Source organism: Colossoma macropomum, unplaced genomic scaffold, assembly GCF_904425465.1.
Source record: "Colossoma macropomum unplaced genomic scaffold, Colossoma_macropomum, whole genome shotgun sequence".
Classification (NCBI taxonomy): Eukaryota; Metazoa; Chordata; class Actinopteri; order Characiformes; family Serrasalmidae; genus Colossoma; species Colossoma macropomum.
The window spans coordinates 878,493-902,610 of NW_023495530.1; the positions used below are offsets into that span (position 1 = coordinate 878,493).

The following is a 24,118-nucleotide window of genomic DNA, read 5'->3' on the forward strand; positions in this document are numbered from 1 at the left end:
TTTTATTGTGGTTACATTTACAATTCTGTGAATTGTTTAGTGTAGGCTTTATGCAGTTTTTAGCCAGTATTTGGGCTTTCTTGCTTGCACCTATATACTGAAAAGGGAAGCTTCACCCCTAATATTTACGATTTCAACACTGTTATGAAAGTCTTTTCATACTACATATCTGTTTTATATAAAATTTGTTCAAGTATATTTAATATAATTGTAAAATGTTTTGGATTTAAAGTTTTTGAGCCCCCTTTTTGAGTGTTTTTTTTCTTACAAACATCACTGACTAATAAACATCATCAAGAGCCCTTTAAGTAATTTATTTTTATCTTTTTAAAGATAACATTTTTTCAATCTGTTCTATCTAAAGTCCTAAGCACTTTAATGTTCTAATATTCAGTTAATGTAAATTTTGATGAGCCTTAACACTTTGCAAATATGTGTATGTTGCTTAACTTCACAGGAAATCCTAATTTGATTTGAACAAATATTGATCACGGAACGTGTTTTTTTTTTTTGGCCACCACAGGGAGCCACATCAGTAACTGCAAATGTCAATCTTCAGCAAAATATACAATAGTCAAAAGCCATAAATCCATCAGTGATGCTCTGATTGTGACTAAATTTGAAAAGTTCATTCACAAAAATCAGCCGAGGAAACATTGGCTTTAATCAACTTAAACTGGCTCTTACACTACTCAATGTACTGCTAACAATTTTAAATAATATTTTTGTTGAAGATTAAAATAAAGAAACTATAAGGGTTTCAAATTAAACATCTCAATAAGACAATCTTTTTCATATGTATATGTATGTTGGAAATCCTGTAAATATATGTATGTTGGAAATCCTGTAAATTTATTTGATCACAGAATCAGGTGATGCTATAATTATTACCAGCCACAAGAGGGACTTTCAGCAATAACTATAATAGCCATCTTAAAAAATAACCAAAATACTATATTTATTTTTTGGCATAGAAAGTGGCAGAATGTTTTGTATTCCACCAAGCCTGACAGTTTTGCAAATGAAAGTCTTTTAAAAAACATTTTCCAGCAAATCATCAAAGTTTGAAAATGTCATACTACTCACTGCATTTTTATTGCATCTTATTAATGTTTATGTTAAATGTTTAACATATTAAAATTATTAATATATTGCAATGTTACTTCCAGTCAATAGAGTAATTGCAGTGGGTATGCTTCAAAAGATAGAAGCAAACAAATATCTAACTGTATTTATCTTGTGAAAAAAGCCCAAAAGAACTCTTTGGAACCCAAAGAGAAATAATCATTAAAAACATTATGAATTTTCAGCACGGTATGGCTGCAACCAATTGGTGTGACCTGGCTTATCCTGCCTTAAAAGGCTACAAATACATTAATAATTTTCTGATTATACCAAAATTTGAAACTTATGACAAGCTGAGGGTGTATTATGCATTAATTTTCAATTATATTACTCACAATATAATCTCAGTAATTGAAAGTTGGATGTCTTGTGGCTCACCATGAAAACATCTGTCTTTGAAGACCAAGTTTGTGGGTTTGATTCCCCATCAGAGATGATGGACAGCTGTATAAATTGTAGTGGATGTAACACTTAGCAGTCTTAATCATAAGAAATGGAGGTCTTTCTTAAAAATCAAACTATCTGTCTATAAGCCCTTTTTGACCTCATGGTGCTTAGACCCCGCAGATTGCCACTTGTGGTTATATTTCTATTTTTATTTTTTACTTGGTTGCCATCTTGTTGTCTTTTAAATATTTGTTATAGTCTGTGTACTTGTCTGTTCTATTTTGTATGTTACATGTCATGCATGTGTGCAGACATGAGGACAAATTTATGTGTAACATACTTGGTGAAATGAAGTGAATCCGATTCTGATAAGCTGAATGAAGTTTGTTGACAGCAGGGAAGACATTAAAATGTGCATGACTGGGTCGCCCAGGATCACGATTGAGAACAAAGAGGTCTACTGTGGGCTCCTTACATCAACTTACACTGTTCTTACATTCAAGACCTTGCAACGTGGGGGCTAGTTTTGTTCCCAGACTGGGCCCATACAGGACAAGTTTGTTGATGGGAAGTAAATAAAGATTTTATACTTTATATTTACATTTTCTGTTTTCTGTTTGTTCTCTTTCTGTTGTGTATGTCTGTTCTTTAGATTGGATCGCTGTGGAGAGTGGAGGATCAAACCAGGACTAAAGAAATGTAAGTTTATACACATACACCCGGCAAACATGCCTACATGGGTCTCAGTGTGGGTTGACTGGGGCCCCACTTCGGGAAACCCACACTAAGTTGTCATACTGAGCTGTACTTAGTAGACCCGAACTGTTGAGCAGCTGACATCCTGTATCAAGTAAGAATGGGAAAACATTTCACTTTCAAAACAACAGCAGTTTGTCTCCTCATTTGCTTACAGTGTGGGCCAAACGATGGAGTGACCCACAGTGGGCCTGTGTCAGGTTATCTGTGGGCTTGCACAGTGATGTACTGCCCACGCAAATCTAATAAGGCATTCTGCATTCTGAATCAGCTGAAGCTATTTGATGGTCTTTTTGGGAGTCCAGTTAGGAGATCATTACAGTGATCAATCCTGCTAGAAATAAAGGCATGGATGAGTTTCTCCAAGGCTGCTTTAGTCAGAAAATCTCTGATCTTGGTGATATTCTTAAGGTGATAAAATGCTGATTTAGTAATTGCTTTGACACGACTGATAAAACTAAGATTAGTACACCAAGGTAACATACTAGTTTTTTAGATTTAAGGGCTCTTGAATCCAGATAGGCAGCTAGTCTTTGCCTCTCATTGCTATTGCCAAATAAAATAATCTCTGTTTTATCTTTATTCAACTGCGGAAAGTTTTGTTCGTGATGTGTTCAAGGCACTTACAGAGTGAGTCAAGGGGACCATAGTTGTTTTGGGGAAAGGGCCAAGTTGATCTGAGTATCATCTGCATAGCTGTGTTAAGATGTCCCATAGTCTCGACTTACACTATTTGGCCAAGAGGCAGCATGCATAAATTTAATAAGACTGTCCACAGGTCACTGGCACTCTCCTAGAAATATTTTCAATTTCCACAAAGTAGTCCTTTCCTTGCGAGCATGAACTGAACCATTTTAGAACCCAACCCAGTTCTCAAGTCTGTCTAGAATTTTATTATCAGTGGTATCAAAGGTAGCGCTGAGATCGGGCAGTAATAGAACAGATTTTTTAATCCTGTATCCTGTATTTCTGTATTTAAGTGAATGTCATTGATAAAGAGCCGTTTCAGTACTATGATTAGGCCGAAAACCTGACTGAAATTTGTCTAGACAGCTATTTAAGGACAGAAAGCATTAAGTCTCTTAAAGACTTTTTCTCAATAATTTTTCCGATGAAAGGTAGATTTGAAATCGGTCTGTAATTACTCAATAGAGTTGCTTCTAGATTTTTCTTTTTAAGAGAAGCTTCACACCTGCTGTTTTTAATTTGTTAGGAAAAATGCCCGACATGAGTCAGGTGTTTACTATCTGAAGTATGTCCACTGCTATTGAGTGAAACACACTCTTTAAAAAGTTGGTTGGAGGATTTGAGATGATTCACTGTATCGCTTAAAATTTCGTTATTTATAGCACTAAACTGGGACATTTTAACCATGACATCTTTATGTGGTGATGGAGAGGACATGGGCTCTTTGGCAGATATAGATATGTTAATGGCTTGCTTGATGCTCTGGATTTTACTGTTAAAAAGGTAGCAAACTCATTGCATTTTTCAGGTGAAACTAATTCGGGGTACATATATGTAGGTTACTTAGTTAGGTTGTCAACCATGGCGAAGAGTATTCTGCTGTTGTTAATATTATTGTTGATAATGCTAGACCTGTGTCAGGAAACCTTTTAGGGCCCACTGTGGGTTCAGTGATGTGGGCCCTGTGGACTGACTCACAGTGGGCCAATACAGGGTTATCTGTTGGCTAGCCCTAGCCAATACAGCCCACGGATAGCCCTGAATGGGCCCACATGGGCATGCATGCAAAGCACATACACAATTTGTATGGATTCCCTCTTCTAATCTCTGTTCTTTTAAGTTGATGTTTTTTCTTCTAATCTCTTTTCTTGTGTTCAGATTCCTGTGATCTCACTCTGGACCCAAACACAGCACACAGACGTCTCTCTCTGAGTGAGGAGAACAGGAAGGTGGTGTGTGTGAGAAAGGAGCAGTCGTATCCTGATCATCCAGAGAGATTCGATTGCAGGTTTCAAGTGATGTGTAGAGAGAGTCTGAGTGGACGCTGTTACTGGGAGGCTGACTGGAGTGGAGATACAGATATAGCAGTGACATATAAAGGAATCGGGAGGAAAGGGAGGAGCCGTGAGTGTAGATTTGGATACAATAGAAAATCTTGGAGACTGAGCTGTTACAATAACGGTTATGCTGCCTGTCATGATGATAAAATCACTGAAATATCTGTCCCTTCAACTTGTTCCAACAGAGTAGGAGTGTATCTGGACTGGAAGGCTGGCACGCTGTCATTTTACAGCGTCTCCGCTGACACACACACACTGACACAATTACACACATTCCACTGCCTATTCAATGAGCCCCTCTATGCAGGGTTTGGGTTTGGTTATGACTCCTCAGTGTGTGTTTGTCAGATAGAGAAGCCTCCTGTGCCCTAGAGAAACATATCTCACTTCACATTTGGAAAAATTCCCACATATAAAAGTCTTTTCTCTCCTTTTGTCTCTTGTCACTTCTCTACAGACCTAACATAAAAAATCTCACATTATTCCTTTGTTATTATAGCCATCTCTGTACATTTTTCACTTTATTTGTTTAGTTTTCAAAAAAGACAAAGAAAATATGAAAAAAGGAAAAAAAAACAACAAAAAAGGGGAACAGAATACTGCCTGCAAGACTTATAACAGCAGTACACAGCATAAATACATTAAATTTACATTTCACCAAATTACAATGAATGGTCATAAAGCAGACAGTGTCAATGTGTATTTAATTTTCATCTGGAATATCTCCTTTTCTGTGTCAAAATACTGACTTTGTTTGGGGGATCAGTCTCACCAGTTTCTATTAAATGCATTATTATTTGCTATGAGGAACAATCTTGCCAAGTATCTGTACTCCTTCAGTACAACCCAGGTGAAATGCTGCCCAGGTACATTATGTTACCCCTCTTTGGAATTGTGTATTCACAGTGAGCTTGGCCCTTTCCCAAAACTGATCTAATTTTTGGCAACTCTAGAAAATATGTGCATTGTTTGCACCAAAGATTCCACTCTGCCACCACATGTTTTTGTACTAACAACTATTTAATTTTATTTTTAAGAGTAAAGAATTAACCAACACCATTCCCTCCACTTTTGGTTGCCTCATTATTGTATGCATTTATCATGACATGCAAATTTTACTTCTCTATAATAATGATATTTAGGTTGCAAGTACCTAAATAAATCCTGCTTCCTAAGTGTGAATTTCTCTTTCAGATCTTGAAAGCTCCTCATTTTTTCATTTGCAATTACTGTGCATAAGGCAGTAATTCCCTTTGTTAATGACTGTTTGAAGAATCCTGATTCACTTATCCTTAGATTAAATTTATTACTGAATGCAATCCATCTCAGTATTCTTTGTTCTTTTTCTAATTTGTCTAACCAGACTAAACCATGCCCTGTGATGGACTGGCGTCCTGTCCAGGGTGTTTCCTGCCTTCTGCCCAATGACTGCTGGGATAGGCTCCAGCTCCCCTCTATGACCCAGAAGGATAAGCTGCTTAGAAAACGTGTGTGTGTGTGTGTGTGTGTGTATAGCCTAAACCAAATTTGTAGTGTAAAAATTATAATTGGCTCCCATTGTACTTTTTATATTTGAGGGGAGCTGTTTTCTCCTGACAAAATTTGGATTTGGTGAACTTGAGGGGACATTTCAGTTTCTTTCCATCTTACTAACAAAATGTAATAAAAATTACACATTTATCCTTTGTTAGCTGAAGTGCTGAGTACCAGGTCCTTGGTATTTTCCCTTCTCAAATCTAGATCTAATTTATTCCAAAATGAGAACTGATTCTGTGATACTTCTACTGGTACTTCTCATGGAGACAGAAATAGGTCCAATAACCATGGCAAAATATTCATTTACACAGTATTAGTGCTACTACTAAAATCCACTGTTCAAGTAGACAATCTCAATGTCCTTGCTTATATTTTGATTTCTATAATTATAAAGCTTTTACCTAATTGAATAGGTTCACTGTTCTGATCTTTAAAGACTTTTACACCCGTGAATATAAAAAAGTAAGACAGCGCACAAACGGAAAAAAAGGATCCTAAGTGCTTTTGTTTTCATCGAGCAACAGGAACTGAACTTGCAAGTTTGAGGCATTCCTGAAGAAGCTTATGGAGAGGGAGAGAGTGCATCGGTCCAGACTGGAGTTCACTCCAGGCCAAAGGAGTGATCAGCTCCTTCTCTTCTACCGTGATCAGCATCTCATACAGCACAGATAACTTCTCTGAACCCTTAAAATCCCAGGCTTATTACATCCCAAGACTTACTATTCAGTAACTTTATGGACTATGCAGCAAAAGGCTGAGGGTTTTTAATTTTTTAGATTCATGGTAAGATGAGTTCACTGTCTGTGATTAGTCAGCTGTAATCATGTATTATGCTAAATACAGTTGAATACATGCGCTGTACATTCTCTTATACAGTGCTGTCTGGCTAGCTTTCTAATCATTACAGTCATGTATAACCTTAAAGGAATGCAAATGAATGTGAATTAATAATTTCTAAAGCCTGAAATGTTTTTTTTCTTCAAGTTAAAAACAACAAAACTAAAATAATGTGGTTGCATAAGTGTGAACACCCTCTTATAATTGGGGATGTTGTGTTCAGAATTAGCCAAACTCATGTTAAACAGTAGTCAGTACACAGCTGCCATTGTTTAAAGTGATTCTGATTAACCCCATATAAAGTTCAGATGTTCTAGTAGGATTTTTCTGACATTCTTTGGGTGCATTTTACAGCTAAAGCCATGGTCCGTAAAGAGCTTACAACACATCAAAGGGATCTAATTGTTGAAAGGTATCAGTCAGGAGGAGGGTACAAAAAAATGTCCAAGGCATTAGATATACCATGGAACACAGTGAAGATGGTCATCAAGAAGTGAATTAAATTTGGCCCAACAGTGACATTACCAAGAACTGGACGTCCCTCAAAAATGAAACAACAAGAAGAAAACTGGTCTGGAAAGCTGCCAAGGGCCTACAGCAACATTAAAGGAGCTGCAGAAATTTCTGGCAAGTACTGGTTGGTGTAGTGCATGTGACAACAAACTCCCGTATTCTTCATATGTCTGGGCTGTGGGGTCAGGTGGCAAGACAGAAGCCTTTTCTAACAAAGAAAAACAACCAAGCCCAGCTATGTTTTGCCAAAATCTACATCAAGTCTGCCAAAAGTATATGGGAAAACGTGTTATGGTCTGATGAGACCAAGGTTGAACTTTTTGGCCATAATTCCAAATTCCGTATGTTTGGCGCAAAGCCAACACTGTGCACCATACCCACAGTGAAGCATGGTGGGGGCTACATTATGCTTTGGGGCTGTTTTTCCTGCAGCTGGAACTGGGGCTTCAGTCAAGGTGGAGGGAATTATGAATAGTTCAAAACAGTCAATTTTGGCACAAAACCTTTAGGCCTCTGCTAAAAAGCTGAAGATGAAGAGGAATTTCACCTTTCTGCATGACAATGACCCAAAGCATAGCTCCAAATCAACAACGGCATCTGTGGGTAGACCTGAAGTGGGCAGTACACAGGAGATGCCCTCGCAATCTGACAGTTTCAGTGCCCTTTTGTAAGGAAGAGTGAGCAAAGATTGCAAAATCAAGATGTGCCATGCTGACAGACTCCTACCCAAAAAGACTAAATGCTGTCATAAAGTCAAAAGGTACTTCAAAAAAAGTATTAGTTTAAGGGTGTGCATTTTTATGCAACCACATTATTTTAGTTGTGTTGTTTTTATTTCCCCCCTCTAAATGATTTCAGTTTGTTTTTCAATGGAATTGTACAGATTGTGGGTCACACTAAAGGTGGAAATAAATCTGAAATGATTCATAATGGTCCGTTTTTTTACATGACAAAAACCTGGCATTTTAACAGGGGTGTGTAGACTTTTTATATCCACTGTGTGTATATATATATATATATATACACATGTATATACTGATTTTTGCCACTAAAACACAAACTTTTGCACACAACTGTATATGAGGGGGGGTGGAGTAGCACATTTTTGACAAAATCAAATATTTCTACAAGACAATTGTTTTCTTAAAAAATCAGCCATTTTACATTTTTTTTTTTACAATTTCTTCATTTATTTAAGCAATCAAACGTATCCTGCCAGAGAAAAGAAAATGAATACAGATAAGCCACTATGTAACCAACACAGTTCTTTCACCAGTTTTTTACTTTTGGATGGAAAAAATGAGTACAATGAAACTATAGCACGATGCAGAAGTGAAGGGACATCTGAGTGATTAAAGGAATGTGAAGTTCAATGTTTCTCGTCAAACAAACACAAAGAAAGCGAGGAAGATGAGGACGGCCGAAGCCTTCCCAAAACCTTTGGTACATTCAGTGCAAGTATAAACATGGAATCGTGACAGCGTTGAACTAAAAGAGAAGCGTGGGTTTGGACCTGACTGATCTGAGTTGATCTAGGCACACTACGACAAACCATTCATCTGAACGAGTTCAAGTGTGTTTTTTTTTCCTTTTGTTCTACGTTTTTGTTCCAATTTCGACGTTGCAAGACATTCGAAGGAAGCGTACAATCCAGAAGGTCCAAGGTCATGGCAGTGTCGTTACAAATCCAGGGAGCACGAGTACAAGCAACCGAGGTTTCTACTCTTGGCTCAGACCTGGAAAGAAATATTCTTTGAAAGAAGTGCCAAAAAAAGAGAAACAAAATGTGTGCACATTCAAAAAAGCTGTGTTCAGTACAAACAGTGATAAGAGCCCTGTACACAACACCTATAGCCTTCAAAATAAAAAAGGAATGGACTCAAATCTTTATAATCCTCTTCGTTTCTTCATACAAGGCCAAAAAAAAATTATTAAACATTCCAAATCTTCCCTTCTTTGAAAGTGATTGATGATGGTTTGCATACAATTAAGCCATTTTCAGTTCATTCTCTTATAGATAAACCCTTTCTCCACTTATTCTTAGAGATGGTTTATTTATAGTGGACACATGCCATATCCAAGTGTTATGTATACAGGTGCCCTTTCAAATGTAGTGAAAAAAGTGTATTGGTCCGTCTGTGTTGTAGACCGTCTGCCTACCTGAATAACATGGTGTCAAACGATAAGTATAAACATGTAACTAGCAACGTATAAATATGACTAAACAGAAGTGTTTACATTTGGAACTTACAGTACATTAAGTAAGGTGTAAGTGTCGGTCAGCCCCGTAACACAAGCTGATTGTGACCGTGCTTGAGGCGATCTAAGAAAGCAGTGGCGATTTATTACAAAGCTGCTTCTGCAACGTATCGCGTGTACATTCACACCGCATCGCTGTGGTGGTCAGAGAAAGAAAGGCTTTTTGCAGAAGAAGTGGACAAAGTTAGCTTGCCATGCTCGGATTGTTTCTTTCTCAGCCGTGAGAACTTGTTTCAAATGCAGCGGTTCATTGCAGTGGAGCCACTCTGACTGGGGCTCGTCATTGGGGTCAGTTGTCCAGCATAGAGTTTGTTTGTTCTCAAGCCATTTCATACATTCACTCCAGTCTCAGCTTTGGGCTGGCCAGTCGTTTTCTTCTTGTCTTCTTTCCAGAAAGGGTTGTCCCAGTCCTTTCTTCTCCCAACCAGCTGGGAGCTTTTACCTGTTGTACGGGTTCACCTTTCCGATCTTTGAAGCCTTTTACACCCGTGAATATAACAAAGTAAGACAGTGTACAAAGGGAAAAAAGGATCCTAAGTGCTTTTGGTGACCATTTGTTTTCATCGAGCAACAGGAACTGAACTCGCAAGTTTGAGGCTTTCGAGTCTCTCCTGAAGGAGCTTATGGAGAAGGAGTGAATGCATCAGTCCAGACTGGAGTTCACTCCAGGCCAAAGGTGCTGGTCTCCTCTACCGCGGTCAGCATCTTCTCATACAGCATGGAGAAGGAGGGGTATGGAGGGAGGTCCAGACGATTAAAACACGTGTGAGCCCTGTTGAAAACAAGAAATTATTTCACGTCAGTAGTTGTGTCTTGGCATCCAGTGCCATCTAGTGGATGTCTTGTGCAGGGCAATTCAGTGTAATGTCATACTTTATTGATTCTACAAGGGAGATTTGTCATTTTGCTGTGCCAGTCTGGGAGCAGAACAGTGGCACCAGCAGAGCAGCACTGCCTTGGGTAGTGGGGGGTTGAGAGCCTTGGCTAAGGGCACAACCAGGATTACCCAGTCCTTCTGGTTACTGGCCACCTAATGACTACTGACTAATGTTATCATGTGTCTTAGACATCTTAGACAATGTCACTTTTATTTTGAGCGTCAACTGTGTAAGCTCAGCTTGACAGTTGACCTTTAAGCAAATAGCTAATAAAACCTTAAACCTAACTCTAACCCTAGTCTAACCCTAACCTAACCCTGAAGTAGTGCTAGGCAAAGTTCAGTATCATAACTTTCAAAGCATATCAGAAGATTTAACAAAATTAATAAACTTAACTGACCCCTTAAAATCCCAGGCTTATTACATCCTAAAACTTACTATTCAGGAACTCCATGGACTACAGTGCGAACTGGCTGAGGGTTTTTTGATTTAGGTTCAACATTTATTCCTTCCATAAATTTACAACAGTGACAATTTACTTGTTGTCCCCATAATAAACCTGGTTAGTCTTTACTATATCATGTTACTGCAAACTAACATAGAAAGCATGCTTATTTGTATAAAAAAACATTCCAGTTTTGAAAAGGTTTTGGCCAAAAATGTATTTTTAAACTTTATTCATGGTGGAGGGGTAATCTAGGGTGTTATGAGGCAAAATAGAAGCAAGAAAGAAAACTTATTATTTTCAGATTTTCCACTATTTTACCATCAACATTCCACATAAAACCTCAGAAGACGTGTAGGTTCATAAATAAATATTTGTATAAAATATTTGTGTTGTAGTCACGGTGACCCTGGTTCCCATCACCACCACTGTAAAGAAACCTGAGACTCTACAGTCAACCATTTCACACCAAACCACTCTGAATGACTCTGTTTACATCTCAACCTCTGAATTATGCAGGAATTTAGAGAAATGAGTGGAACTGCCATTTACGTCATCACTAAATCACTACCACTGAAAATCAGTAGTGAGGGTACCTGGGTAAAGAGGTGATCTTGCCCCACTTTTCCACACAGAAACGGCGAGGTCCGTTGCTGCCTCTGAGGGAGGCGAAGCCTTCATAGGGAATACTGGACGTTCCTGTCACAAACTAAGAAAAAAACACAATGTAAAATACTGGAGCTCCAACATGTTTTGCAAGTACTTTTTAAGCTCTTGCTGTGTTCACTGGCCATCAGGTGTTTGAGGACACCTAACCAGACTCATTCTGACTGAGCAATATCTTGTATATGGGCCATTCTACAGAACCGTCGATTTTTTGTGTCCCTAGTGTTTACAGATATGTTACACTTGGTAACATGTTGAGGTTACAATTTATTTATATTTTAAAATAAAACAATGTTATTTTAACAGTAAACTTCTTGAGCCTCAATTTAGCAATATTGGTTTTTAAATCAATTATCTAGAATTCCAAGCACCACAGAAGAGCTCGTCCCCACAGTCATGTGTAAAGGCTGAGGCCATATTTTGAAGAAAAAAACTCATTTTTCTGCAATTTTAGCTACAATAATATATATATGACTATGGAATATATAAATTAAATGACATAAAGAAAACAAATGCCAAATAAATATTATAAAATATATAATGAAAGTTGTTGTCTCCAGGAGTCGTGTCACTGGTGTTACTGCGTAACAAAAAATCTCTTATTTTAAAATAATAATCACACTGATGACATCACGACTTCCTTTTACCTATTTTCTGAGGATCTATGAAGAAAAGCACATGGTGAGTCCACTGTGTCTTTCAGTTATCAGAGATTTTCTCACTTAGCTCATGATTTCATATGAAGCTTTTAGTTGACGTCACTGGTGTGACCGACTTTATTCTGAGGTAATTGTGAAAAAATTGAACACAAATGGATTAAATTACATATTTTAGTGGATATTCCATGACTGACAGCATGTGGTTTGATGCTCTTTAGCAGCCAATTTGTAAAATGCATTTTTCATCAAAAATGTCACTGGTGTTACCTTTATTATGTGTAACACCAATGAGGATTGGCAACACCAGTGACACCTATGGAGAGACAGAAAAGTGGACATTTCTGTAGAATGACCCATACATTTCTGACACCAAAAGCCCTTAGCAATTACATCTTCTGCACACAGTTTTTTCATGAGTCAAGAACGCCTGGAAAAAAAGTTTTTCTTTTTTTATTTGTATTCATTTGAAAAGTCCAGTTACCATTTGCCTTGTGTATAAATTTCAAGATGAACAGACCACTTTAAAAGGTTCAACAATTATTCCTTCCATAAATGTACAACAGTGACGATTTACTTGTTGTCCCCGTAATAAACTTGATTAGTCTTTCCTATATCATGTTACTGCAAACTAATATAGAAAACATGCTTATTTGTATAAAAACATTACAAAGGTCTTGGTGTTCTCAAACGTTTAACGAGGTGTGTATGTGTGGGGTGAGGGTTGTCGTGGGGGTGGAAGCCCACCTGAAGCAGCCGTAGTCTTTGCTCGTTGTTGAATCTTTCCACCGCTGCCCAGAACCAGCGAATGACAATGTGGTTGTCATGATAACCTGGAGACAAGCAGCATATGTGAGTGTGGTTATACATGATTGTATCCATATACAGTAACAAATAAAGTACACTTATTAGTTATTACGTACAGTCATATGCAAAAATGTGAACACCTCTGGTCAAAAGACATGTTTTGTTGATTTTCTAAGTGAAAATAAGTTAACATATCCTCTACTGTGAAAGTTAAAAAAAAAAACAGTTTTTCCATGAATTTTAGTGCACAATTTCTATTTCTTTGCTGAGTTTAACATCTAAAAAACATGTTCCTTAAAAAACATGTACATATAAAACCTAAAAACTACCTTTTGCACAGGTCATATTTTATGTTTTATTTATTTTTTCCAATATGTTAAATTCAGCAAATAAACAGTAATTGTGCATTAAAATGGGCAGAAGTGTGTTCTCTGTAGAGGATGCGTTACATATTTTCACTTCAGCGAAACTACTACACAACTGCGTAATGTAACAAGTCATCGTAATTATACATCGTAGTTATTAATACAGTAACAACCACGGATGTTTTGAACATCAAACTAAACACACAGCCATGTAAACTGTTAGTGTTTATTTTACTGATGTAATATATTCTACTGATGTAGAAATGATGAGTCAAGTATGAATCAAGTACATCTGATTCAAGTTAACAGTGTATTACATCAGTGTAGGGTATCCTTAATGTTTTATACACCTTCGAAAATCAGTCCTGCATTACCTCCTCGATATTCTGTGTTGTTTCTCCAGTCTCCCAGATCAATCTCTGCTGTTCCAGCGATCACCAGCTCCAGCTCCCGGGCATCAAACACAGACACCAGCCGAGCGTCAACAACCTGCATTCAAACATCCCGTTAGTTTTTGACGTTGTGATACGGATCTGCATCCATCTAAAACTTTCATATAAAACAGGGGTCTTTAATTAAAATTAAGTAAGGTCCAGCTAGAGAAAAACTCCTCAAGCAAAGGCCCGGAACATCATAATGTCTAACTTGCATCGTGATTCAGTGCCATATACAGTTTACTGAAGCAGGCTAGTAGTTATATCAACATCTTATTAGTCAACAACTGAATGTCAAATCAAATAAAGTACAATTCAGTAATATTTCAACAACATTTATGGTCAGTTTTCTCTTTTTAGCACACGCCATGTGAAATAACTTCCCTCTGACCCTTCTTCTCTGACTGCTGTGTCTCGCCTTGTCCCTCCCCAGTGTGTCTGATTGGTTGCGTAGCGTCACGTGTGATATTTACAACGCAACATCTGAGTTTCCTGGGCCGCTAAAGCGAAACCATAAAGGCTAGAAAAGTTACGGCGATTAAAATAGGACCACTCCATCGAAATTAAACAGTTCTCCATCATTTCTCGGTTATAGGTCCAGGTCCGCATAGGACAGCGTCTGGATCCAGACTCGGACTGCGGTCCGCCTATTAGTGACCTCCAATATAAAAGATACCCTCAGCAACACAATCCTGTGTACACAGATGAGCCAAACCATTTTACGACCACCTGCCTAATATGCTGTTGGTCATCTGTGTGCCACGAAAAGAGTTATGACCTGCTGAGCCATTAACTCTACAAGACCTCTGAAGGTCCTGTAAGTTGTGAGGTGGAGCCATTGTGAATCAGACTTGTGTTTCCAACACATCCCATGCCCAATGTATGTGCTTTCAATGGTGGACAGGGGTTAACATGGGCACTCTGACCGGTCTGTGGATATGCAGCCCCATACGCAGCAGGGTGCAATGCACTGTGTTTTGACACATTACTCCAAAATTTCTGTGACTTGTGACACATTAGCCCTTTGTTTGTTTGGATCAGATGGGATTGCCTTTGATGCCTTAGGTGTGGTTTGTTCCTCCTTGGACCACTATTTGTGGGTATTCACCACTGCTGACTGGGAGCTCCTTGCCCTTTTGGAGATACTCTGACCCCTCAGTTGTCTGGCCATAAGGATTTGGCCCTTGTCAAAGTTGCATAGGTCTTCACCTCTCCTGTATCCAGCACATTGACTACAAGAAACGACTGTGCGCTTACCATTTAATGTATCCTTACGTTATTCACTTCATCTGTGAGTGGTCATGTTTTGACTCATCACTGTATATTCTATACAAAATCAAACATACTCTATATTCTCTAGTAATATTCTGTATTGTCTATTAATGTGGCAGGTTTACGCTCTTCATCTAATAGTATTTGACAGTTTTGTCACTTGTCCAACACAGCATACTGTTACGGAACTACACTGCAAGGTGGAAAAACTGATCATAAATGAATTAATAAAATTGTTTGACTATTGGTGTCATGCCTAGCAAAGCCACTGCAACGCATGAGCTCTCATATATTACTGTTTTATTTTACTGTAATTATCAAGGACTGTTAATTGTTTTACGTTGACAGGAGAATCCTTTTCTGTACCTCATAAAAGCCTCGCACCAAGCTCTCTGTCTGCTGGACCACCCCTCTCTCTATACGCCACTTCACCATGCGCTCGATGTACTCCTTCTTGTTCTTCTCAGAGACCGGGATGTTAGCACCACCCGGCTTCAGCTCGCGCTCCGTGATCTGGAAATACACAAAGGCACAACTGTAAAGTCTCTTTGCACATAATCCCTACTCTGTAGTTGCGTCTCCCTCTATCACATGATCCTACCGAGCTGACAGGGTAAAGGCTAGCACATACTACCTCCATGACACATGAAGAGCCACTGCAATTTAAAAAAAAAATGGTATGAATGCAACAACATTGTACAGTTCCGTGTGCTTGAATTAGAATCTTAGCCATTGGACTCTCTGCCATGGATGGCTGTGGCATCGCTGGAGATCACACTTAAGCATTGGGCTAATCTCAAGGAGTAAGTTTGTTGCACCACTCAGGAGCCCTGACTTCTTATTTGGTGAAATTCTTAACTGGACACACCACATACAAATAACTAACCTGTCCGAACACCTCCTCATTCACAGTGAAGGTGAGGTCCAGCATGTCCTCAATGTCGTTGTCCTTCATCCACTGCAGACTCTGGTGGAACTCTTCATCTAGATACTCCAAATCACTCAGATCACACGGACTGTAGAAAGAGAGAGAGAGAGAGAGAGAGTTTGGTGCTCTATGTTGACAATAAATGAGTGAAACAAATGCCCATGTCTAGTGCCCACTCACATGCGCAGCAGCCCCTTGTAGAAGGGTCTAGTGAAGAAGGCGTCGAGCAGGTACTGATGGATCAGAGCCAGACCCAGGATACGCCCACTAAAGCGAAACCTGAGCAGAAACACGAACATGAATGTAAATACAGCATAAGATCAGAAATGGTGTTATCAGTTCTGAGTATAACATGAAGTTTCACGGACCATTCATGATGGTTGTCCACAAAGGCGGACATGGGGCTGATCTGGACGGTGTAGGTGTCGTTAGCTGAGTACTCAAAGAGGCCGTAATAGGGGTTAAAGAGTTCCCTCGACACAAGAAAGAAAAACTCTCTTGATGGGCCGCTGTAGTCCAGCCTAGAAGGAGATGAAAATAAACATCACTGATTTGTATTAGGATTGTTCAGCTAAGTTTTGTTTATTAAATGCAAATGTTGACTTGAAACCTGAAAAGATTTGGCTTCTCTATGAAAAAAGATCTCACTGATGGTCTCATGAAAAAGACAAGGGCTCATACTGAATGACTGAATTTCTGCAAACTTTACCTTCCAGTGTTACCACGAATGTAATTAATCTACTGAATCTACATCACAGAATGTCCACTTTATTAGTGCCACTTTATGAACTTTCGCTACCTTATAGCTCCACGTTTCATCTGGGTGGTGGATCATTCTCAGCACAGCAGTGCTACTGCTTTGATAGTCAATAGGACTATTAAAGTTAACACATTAATAACAAATGAGAGCAAAAGGGCTAAAGTTAAAGAGGAGTTAAAACCTTTGACTGTTCAAAAGTGTTATTGAATTAGAGAAAGTAATGAATACATTCTGATGAAGCTTATTTTGTTCACTCATATAGCTGTAACTGCACAATTTTAGTCATTAGCTAGGTCTCCCCCTGATAACAGGACACTACAAAGCTATGAGAGTGAAAGCTAGCATGTGCTTTCTCCGAGACATGTGAAGCGCCACTGCATCCTTTAAGCTCATGCCAACGTCACTGGACTGCTCAACACAAGCTCTTGGACTCCTGGCTACGTATGGCTGTGGCATCAACAGGAATTTAACGTGAGATCTCCTGATTACCAACACATATGGTTCCACCACTCGGGATCCCCCTCTAACAGTTGCTATGTTGAGAGTGGTCAAATACCCAAAAATATCCATCCAAGAGTGGCTTTGTGGTCAGAAACTGACCTTTTGGCAAGGACTAGAGGAGCTGTGAATCAAAAGATGGCCTCCACCAGCAAGGGGGAGCTAGAGGACATTTGGAAGGACTAGAGGAGCTGTGAATCAAAAGATGGCCTCCACCAGCAAGGGGGAGCTAGAGGACTAGAGGAGCTGTGAATCAAAAGATGGCCTCTACCAGCAAGGGGGAGCTATAAGACAGGGGTTTCTGATAAAGTGGCCAGTGAGTATACATTGTTTACTTTATCACTGCAAGAAAGTAATGGATTGGTAAGTATAATTAAGGCAATAAGCAAGTATAATTAAAACAGACAATAAGAGAGATGTTCTCTCCTAAGTGTAGATTCTAAACCTTCCATAAATATCTTGGGCCTTAGTCATTCATGCAAACCAAAAGTGAGTAATCCCAATGTATGGAGCGAGTTAAGAAAGAGCTTCTTGTTCATATTAGTCCTTAAAGATAGACATGAATTTTCAGTTTTCAAACACTCACCCCTCCTCACCAACAAAGCTAACATAAAGTTTACTTCGTTGTAAGTCCTTCCTGGAGTAGCACATGATCTGGTTGAATGCATCTTCCAGCAAGTGGTCTCTGCGGATTATGAGTCTGATGAAAGACAGAGAGACGTCTGTATGACAATGCGCAAGGCAGTTTTATTCTGTTAGTTGAAATTTAGGGATCTTCTTGTCTTGTAGCTGCACAAATACTTACTTGACCTTCCCTGGACCCTGTCCGTAGCCCTTCGTCTCCAGCTTGCGGTAGAAATTACGGAGTTTGGCCTCGAAGTCTCGTTTGTATGGGGCAGGAGCACGGGCGTTGGCTCGTTGTGTGCCTAAAATGAAGAAAACCTGAGTCATAATCTGCTGAGAAAAATCCCATTTATTTCACAGTACTAGACATATGAGCAACAAATCCTACAGGAATCACTTACTAGCCATATTTACCACCTTATGAGTTTAACCCCAGTTATTGTTGCCAATGACTAAAGCATATCATTTTATCCTAATTATTTCTCACTCATAGCTCATTGAAAGAAGCAATGGGTTAAACTAGCATTCTGGAAAGTCAGTGGACGCAACCGAACCACTTTCTTCTCAAACACATGCCGGAAAATATCGTTAACATGATAGAAAATCCCCATACCTAATCCAGAGATTACCTTCACTGGGTAATCTGAAAGTGTCACAAAGATTTAGGTCAAACCACTACAGCAGTGTATACCTCCCTTTGGCACCCAGTAAAATGATGCCCTACAGATATACTTTGAAAATCAGTACATCGATTTGACACCATGCTGAACAACAAAATGTAAAGATTATCTAAAATCCTAGCCCCCTGTTTTGTAAAAAACAACCCTAACAGGGGATTAGTTTTGTAGCTGTCCAAAAATGCTGCTTTACAGCTGTGAAATCACAAAGCTACTGATCTACCTATAATGCAGAAAGAAATAATAAAAAATAACAAAAACCTTTGGTGTTTGGACCCCTAATATTGCTGGTAATAACAAAAGCATTGCATTAAATTGTTTCTCTCTCATTGCTCACAGAAACAAACAGGGATATTCTGTCCAAGGTGAAGAATCTAAACTTTCCATCAATACCACATTTGTGTTTGTAAATAGAAACATTTATATATATAAATAATGATGTAAATTTGATGCAAAGTAGTTGTGGATATTGTAATAAAACTTTTTTGCCATGTTTTGACATTGTTTAACACTGAAACAAAATCGCAGACTCAATCATGTCAACATGTAAATCTAATGTAAGTGTACAAAATTCCGTAACTGCAGTCGGATGCAAAAGTTTGAACACCCCAGTTTAATTTTCTAAGTGAAATTAGCACATCAATTTCTATTTATTTGCTGAGTTAAACTTATTGAAAAAAATTAAACATAAAATACAGAATGTGCCATACCTTTTGCGCAGCCCCCATTTTACGTTTTGTTTTTCCCCTATATGTTAAATTCAGCAAATAAACAGTAATTGTGCAGTAAAATGTGCAGAAGTGTGTTTTCTGTAGAGGATGTGTTACTTATTTTAATTTAGAAAATCAACAAATACATAGAATTTGACCATGGGCACCGAAACTTTAGCACACGACTGTATAGAACAGCAAAATGACAGCAGTAACTGATTTCTAGATGTTAAATCACCATGAAAATCTAGGACTTTCAGTGATTTCAGCTCAGCTCACACAACCAATCAGAGGCTAATTTTACATGTATTGAGAACTTTTGAATCAGGGCTGGTTTTTAAGTCATTTTTCTCACCGGGGGAGTTCTGAGGGGAGGAGACGGGAGAGCCTCGTGGAGACTGGCAGTAGCTGGGGTGCAGTAAGGCATGGGGAGGCACATATGACATCACTTCCTCTTCAAACAGGCTGAAGACAGGAAGAAAGAGAGTAAGTGGTTGAATTTGAATCAGTTGACTAGTGTGCTGTTATGTCATCATGAATAGTCGAGAGTAGGGGTGGACAATATGGCACGAATATAACACTTTGATACTTAAAGACATTTTCATAATACACTAAATTACAGTGTTTTGTTTTCTGTAGTTTGAACATACAAAAAAGATTACAAAATACGAACAAAAAAACTATGAATACAATTTTTATTCAACATTTCACAAACTGCACTTCACTAAATCCAATTAAACAGGACAAATTATTAGAGATGCACAGAGATTCCAACTAAAAAGTTCGGCTGAAAATGGATGCAAGCGGTCTACGATGATGTTGAAATCTAACATTTACAGTGATGGTGAAAAAGAGAAATACTGATTAAAAATGCTGTATGTTTCTATCGTTCTTTTGCATGTGGATCAAGAGTGAAACATTCAAACACAGTCTATCTTTAACTTACATGCTTTAAAGCATTAACTGATTTAAGGTTCTTTAATGAAAAATCACATAATAATACTGAGAAACTCAATATCTTTTGGTAATAAACCTTTCTCCCTCTCATTTTACTGTAACTGTAAGCACATGTGTTTGTATCCTGCTGAGGTTCTTGGCTGTTTGTTCTCTAAATTCTCTTCTCTAAACACTAAAGTGACTTACATGCTGGTGAAACTTTAATTTGTTGGACGAGAGTTTCAAAACCACATCAACGCGCTTTACATTTTAAAAACTGAGCCATTTCCTGTTGTTTTAAAGAAGGGGCTCAGGAATACAGCTTTCAATGCCTTTGGGAATCCACACAGTATCACTTTTTCCATATTTCACAACTTGTAATAATATTATTAAGCAAGTTGTTTAAAATGAAATAGTTCTCTCTCCTAACATAGCGTTTATCAACTTATTTTGTTGATTCAAAAGCATAAATAAAATGGGAAATTATATATTAAAGAACCTTTTCTTTTGGTTGTTGCATTTAGTTTTTGGCAAAAATCCTACATTTCGGTTTCAGTTTTCGTCAAGAATTTGGTAACACTTTATTTGGACGGTCCACTGTAGATTCATTGTAAATGTTCAGTATATATTTAAGTAACATCCAACTGAATAGTCATTAAATGCTACTGAACTTAGAGTTACATGTTACTTAGATGGTTCACTACAGATGCTTTGTAGTCTGCCTTTCAATAACATTCAACCAAATATCCATTAAATTCAACTGAACTTGAAGTTCAGTGTGAAAGAGTTTATTATATCTATTCCTAACCCTAAACCTAACCATAATGTTGTAGATAATCAACTGACGATCACCACAAAGTTTGTTAATGAGTTGTTAAGTAGCTGTAGAGCATCTATAGAGGACCATCCAAATAAAGTGTGACCAAGAATTTTAATTTCACTGCAAATCATACTCTATTTGTAATGAAATGTGCAGTTATTTAGTGTTGTTGAGGTACTGACCATCCATGATATGCTTAGAAAAGCATATTGTGATGTAACGTAATATCATTATATTGCCAATCACGAGCGAACTGAACTGAGGGTGCTGAGATCTTATCAAGCTTACCTGAGCAGAATGACCAAATCTGCGTCACCGGATAGTCGGACCAGGCCAGCTGCTCCCTCATTACGGATAAACTGCACCTTCTCCCTGTAGGGTACAAATAAACATAGCAGTTAAGAATCCATCTTAAAAAATTAAAAACTGCTTTCATACACTCTGCATGACAGAGTATAGCAATAGACTAAGTGTCTGTTTACTCCAAAAGTAACTGTTACTCCTCCCCATATCTCAATTTCTAAGAAATTAAAGCAATAGTTTGGTAATGAATGTACTTTACAGCATTTTTACCAAACTTTTGTAGTCAATCATGTTTGATGTCTCAAGTTTGCTCTTTCAGTTTTGCAATTGCTTTACCTTCCTCTGACCCTGGAATACTGCTTTTAATTTTGGATTAAGACCGCACACAACAAATGAGACCTTCTATTGCATGAACAGACTACGTTTGTGGTCCACTGAGACCATGACACTTAATTTTGAATCAAAGTCATTTTTACTTCAAAGTAAAGGTTAGGTTCAAAACCTGACTGCAACTTCTAATATCAGTTAGTTTTCAATACAAACCCTCACCAAGTCCCACACTGCTTAGTTTCTGACATGAGACCAGACCAAGGCTTCCAGTAATGTCGCATGTAAACGGGGATTTTCACCAGATTGTTGAGTAGAATGAGCATGTAAACACCTCAGTCTCAATCTATAATTGGGATGTATTCGATCGGATTGGCAAGAATATCTGCATGTAAACACAGCCAATGTCAGAAACCACATAAGCAAGTCTGTTTAATGTTACTGAACGACTCAGTTGGGTTTGAGGCAAGAAGATTTAGTTACGCAGCTTGCACAGTGCTAACTGGTGAACATAAGCCTTCCTTACTTGTTAGCCCCATTAGCTTTTGTGCAAAACTAAAGAAACAACTCCAGACACCAAACCTCTCTTGGCTGACTGACTACATTTAGCTAAAAATTTAGCATGAAATGCTATAAAATGGGAAATTTCGTATATCTGATTCTTCCCTTCAAAGTGTCGCTTTAAGTATTGTTACTTTACCTGAGTGAATGATTCCTACTGAACTCCGGCTGCCTCTCCTGCAGGATCTCAAATATGTTTGGCTGCCTTAAAAATGCCACGATTTTATCGTTGTAGGCTGCAAAGAGAGCAGAGTGAAAGAGTACTTAATTAGGAATGTTCAGAGGTATTTCAAGAAATCGATTTCAGTCTTCAAATGCTGAACACTTATTTGAAGAATGAAAGAATAAAAATGTTTCATGACATCAAACGCACCAACGGGAACCAGGTCCTGGCACTGATTGCGATTGGTTGCATTGAAGGTGTTGGAGGGGCGGGGCAGGACAGGGGGTCCGGTGTGGCGAGGATCATCACCCACCTGTAACAAACAAAAGCAGCTTAAAAACTCTCGCACACGTACTTCTTTGCTCTCAGAAACTTTGGACACAACTACTTATTTAAGTGTTTTTCACATTTTACAATAATAGTGTAGACATTAAAAGCTGAGCGGACTTCTCTGAGCTTATCTGAAACCAAGACTGTTTTATGACGAGTTGGCCTTTTAGATTATTTATGGAAATAGTGGACATTGTTCTCTGGGCCAAAAGGGCCATCCAGACTGTCACCAGCATAAAGTTCAAAATCCAGGATCTATCACTGTACAGTTGTGTATTAGTGCCCTTGGCATGGATAACTTGCACATCTGTGAAGGCACCATTAATGTTGTACAGGCAAAGACTGCTATAATAAACGAACAGCAAGAAAATCCACTTTCAAAACTGGATCAATTTGTTTCTTCAGTCCTTTTTATGTTTATGAAAAGTACTTTCAAAAGGAAAGATGATGTTACAACACAGTAGTAAACACGCTCCTGTCTGAACATTTCTGGAACATATATATATGTTTCTACGCTCATTGTCCATTTTATCAGCTCCACTTACTATACAGGTGCACTCTGTACTTCTACAATTATAGACTGTAGTCCATCTGTTTCTCTGCGTACTTATGCTTAGAATGATCCACCACCCAAATAGTACCTGCTCTATGAGGGTCCATGGAGGTCCTGACCACTGAAGAACAGGGGAAAAAGGGGCTAACAAAGTATGCAGAGAAACAGATGGACTACAGTCTGTAACTGTAGAACTACAAAGTGCACCTATACAGAAAGTGGAGCTGATAAAATGGACAATGAGCGTAGAAACAAGGAGGTGGTCATAATGTTATGCCTGATCAGTATATATATATTAGTTTTTTGCTGAACTGAACATAATAGAAAAAATAAAACATTAAATGTGGCCTGTGCAAAAGTTATGGCACAATTTAGATTTTAGCTTGTATTTTTTATCTGTTAAACTCAGCACATTGTGCACTAAAATTTGCAAAAAAATGCCATAATTAATTTTATTTGTAGAGGATGTGTTATTTGACTTTATTATATGTACATAATAAAGCTTGCTTTGTATGTTGCAACATGCAGTTATATGCTGTAATTACTGCACTTGCTTATTCCATGAATGAACAGTAATTTCTACCCACATATAAAAGCATTACAGATGTACTTTTACTGCCCGTTTTTAATTATGTGCTAAAGTAGCTTGTTTGCAAACCTTATCTTGCAGGAGTTATTCTCCAGGTGCCTCCGCCAGCTGAGGGGATTTATATTTTAAATAACGAGTATATTTGCCTTCACGTGTTACGAAGACAGGGGGATTTAGAGCTTAGCGGAGTCATTTAGGTACAGTATGCTAACACACAGTGAGGATAAGTCAGACTCGACAAAAAGTAATCAGCACTGAGGGCAATCTGCTGTCTGCGGCACGACCGAGAACAAAAGAGCTTATCAACAAATGATAACTAAAGCACAATGACGTTTGTTTCTCACTGCTGGAAAACAGAAATGATATTTTTTGTGTT

The 24,118-nt window shown here is 38.2% G+C and overlaps 2 protein-coding genes across 7 annotated transcripts in view; one reads left to right on the top strand and one right to left on the bottom strand.

Annotated features, from left to right (window-relative positions):
• The window catches only part of LOC118802322 (NACHT, LRR and PYD domains-containing protein 12-like), a 34,582-nt gene extending 29,250 nt beyond the window's left edge, over positions 1–5,332 (top strand). For all 6 annotated transcript variants that reach the window (XM_036562829.1, XM_036562828.1, XM_036562833.1 and 3 more), the window contains 2 exons: positions 2,165–2,211; positions 4,114–5,332. In XM_036562829.1, coding sequence (XP_036418722.1) covers positions 2,165–2,211; positions 4,114–4,667 — 601 coding nt within the window. In that variant the 3' untranslated portion in view covers positions 4,668–5,332. The remainder of the gene's footprint in view (positions 1–2,164; positions 2,212–4,113) is intronic.
• Positions 5,333–8,357: 3,025 nt separating this feature from the next.
• Positions 8,358–24,118, bottom strand: part of hecw2b (HECT, C2 and WW domain containing E3 ubiquitin protein ligase 2b) — a 56,832-nt gene continuing 41,071 nt past the window's right edge. Inside the window, 14 exon segments of the mRNA XM_036562840.1 lie at positions 8,358–10,212; positions 11,360–11,472; positions 12,833–12,918; positions 13,632–13,746; positions 15,330–15,476; positions 15,850–15,979; positions 16,072–16,170; positions 16,260–16,412; positions 17,736–17,849; positions 17,955–18,075; positions 19,516–19,625; positions 21,205–21,288; positions 22,247–22,343; positions 22,481–22,583. Of these exon segments, the coding sequence (XP_036418733.1) occupies positions 10,101–10,212; positions 11,360–11,472; positions 12,833–12,918; positions 13,632–13,746; positions 15,330–15,476; positions 15,850–15,979; positions 16,072–16,170; positions 16,260–16,412; positions 17,736–17,849; positions 17,955–18,075; positions 19,516–19,625; positions 21,205–21,288; positions 22,247–22,343; positions 22,481–22,583 (1,584 nt within the window). The 3' untranslated portion in view covers positions 8,358–10,100.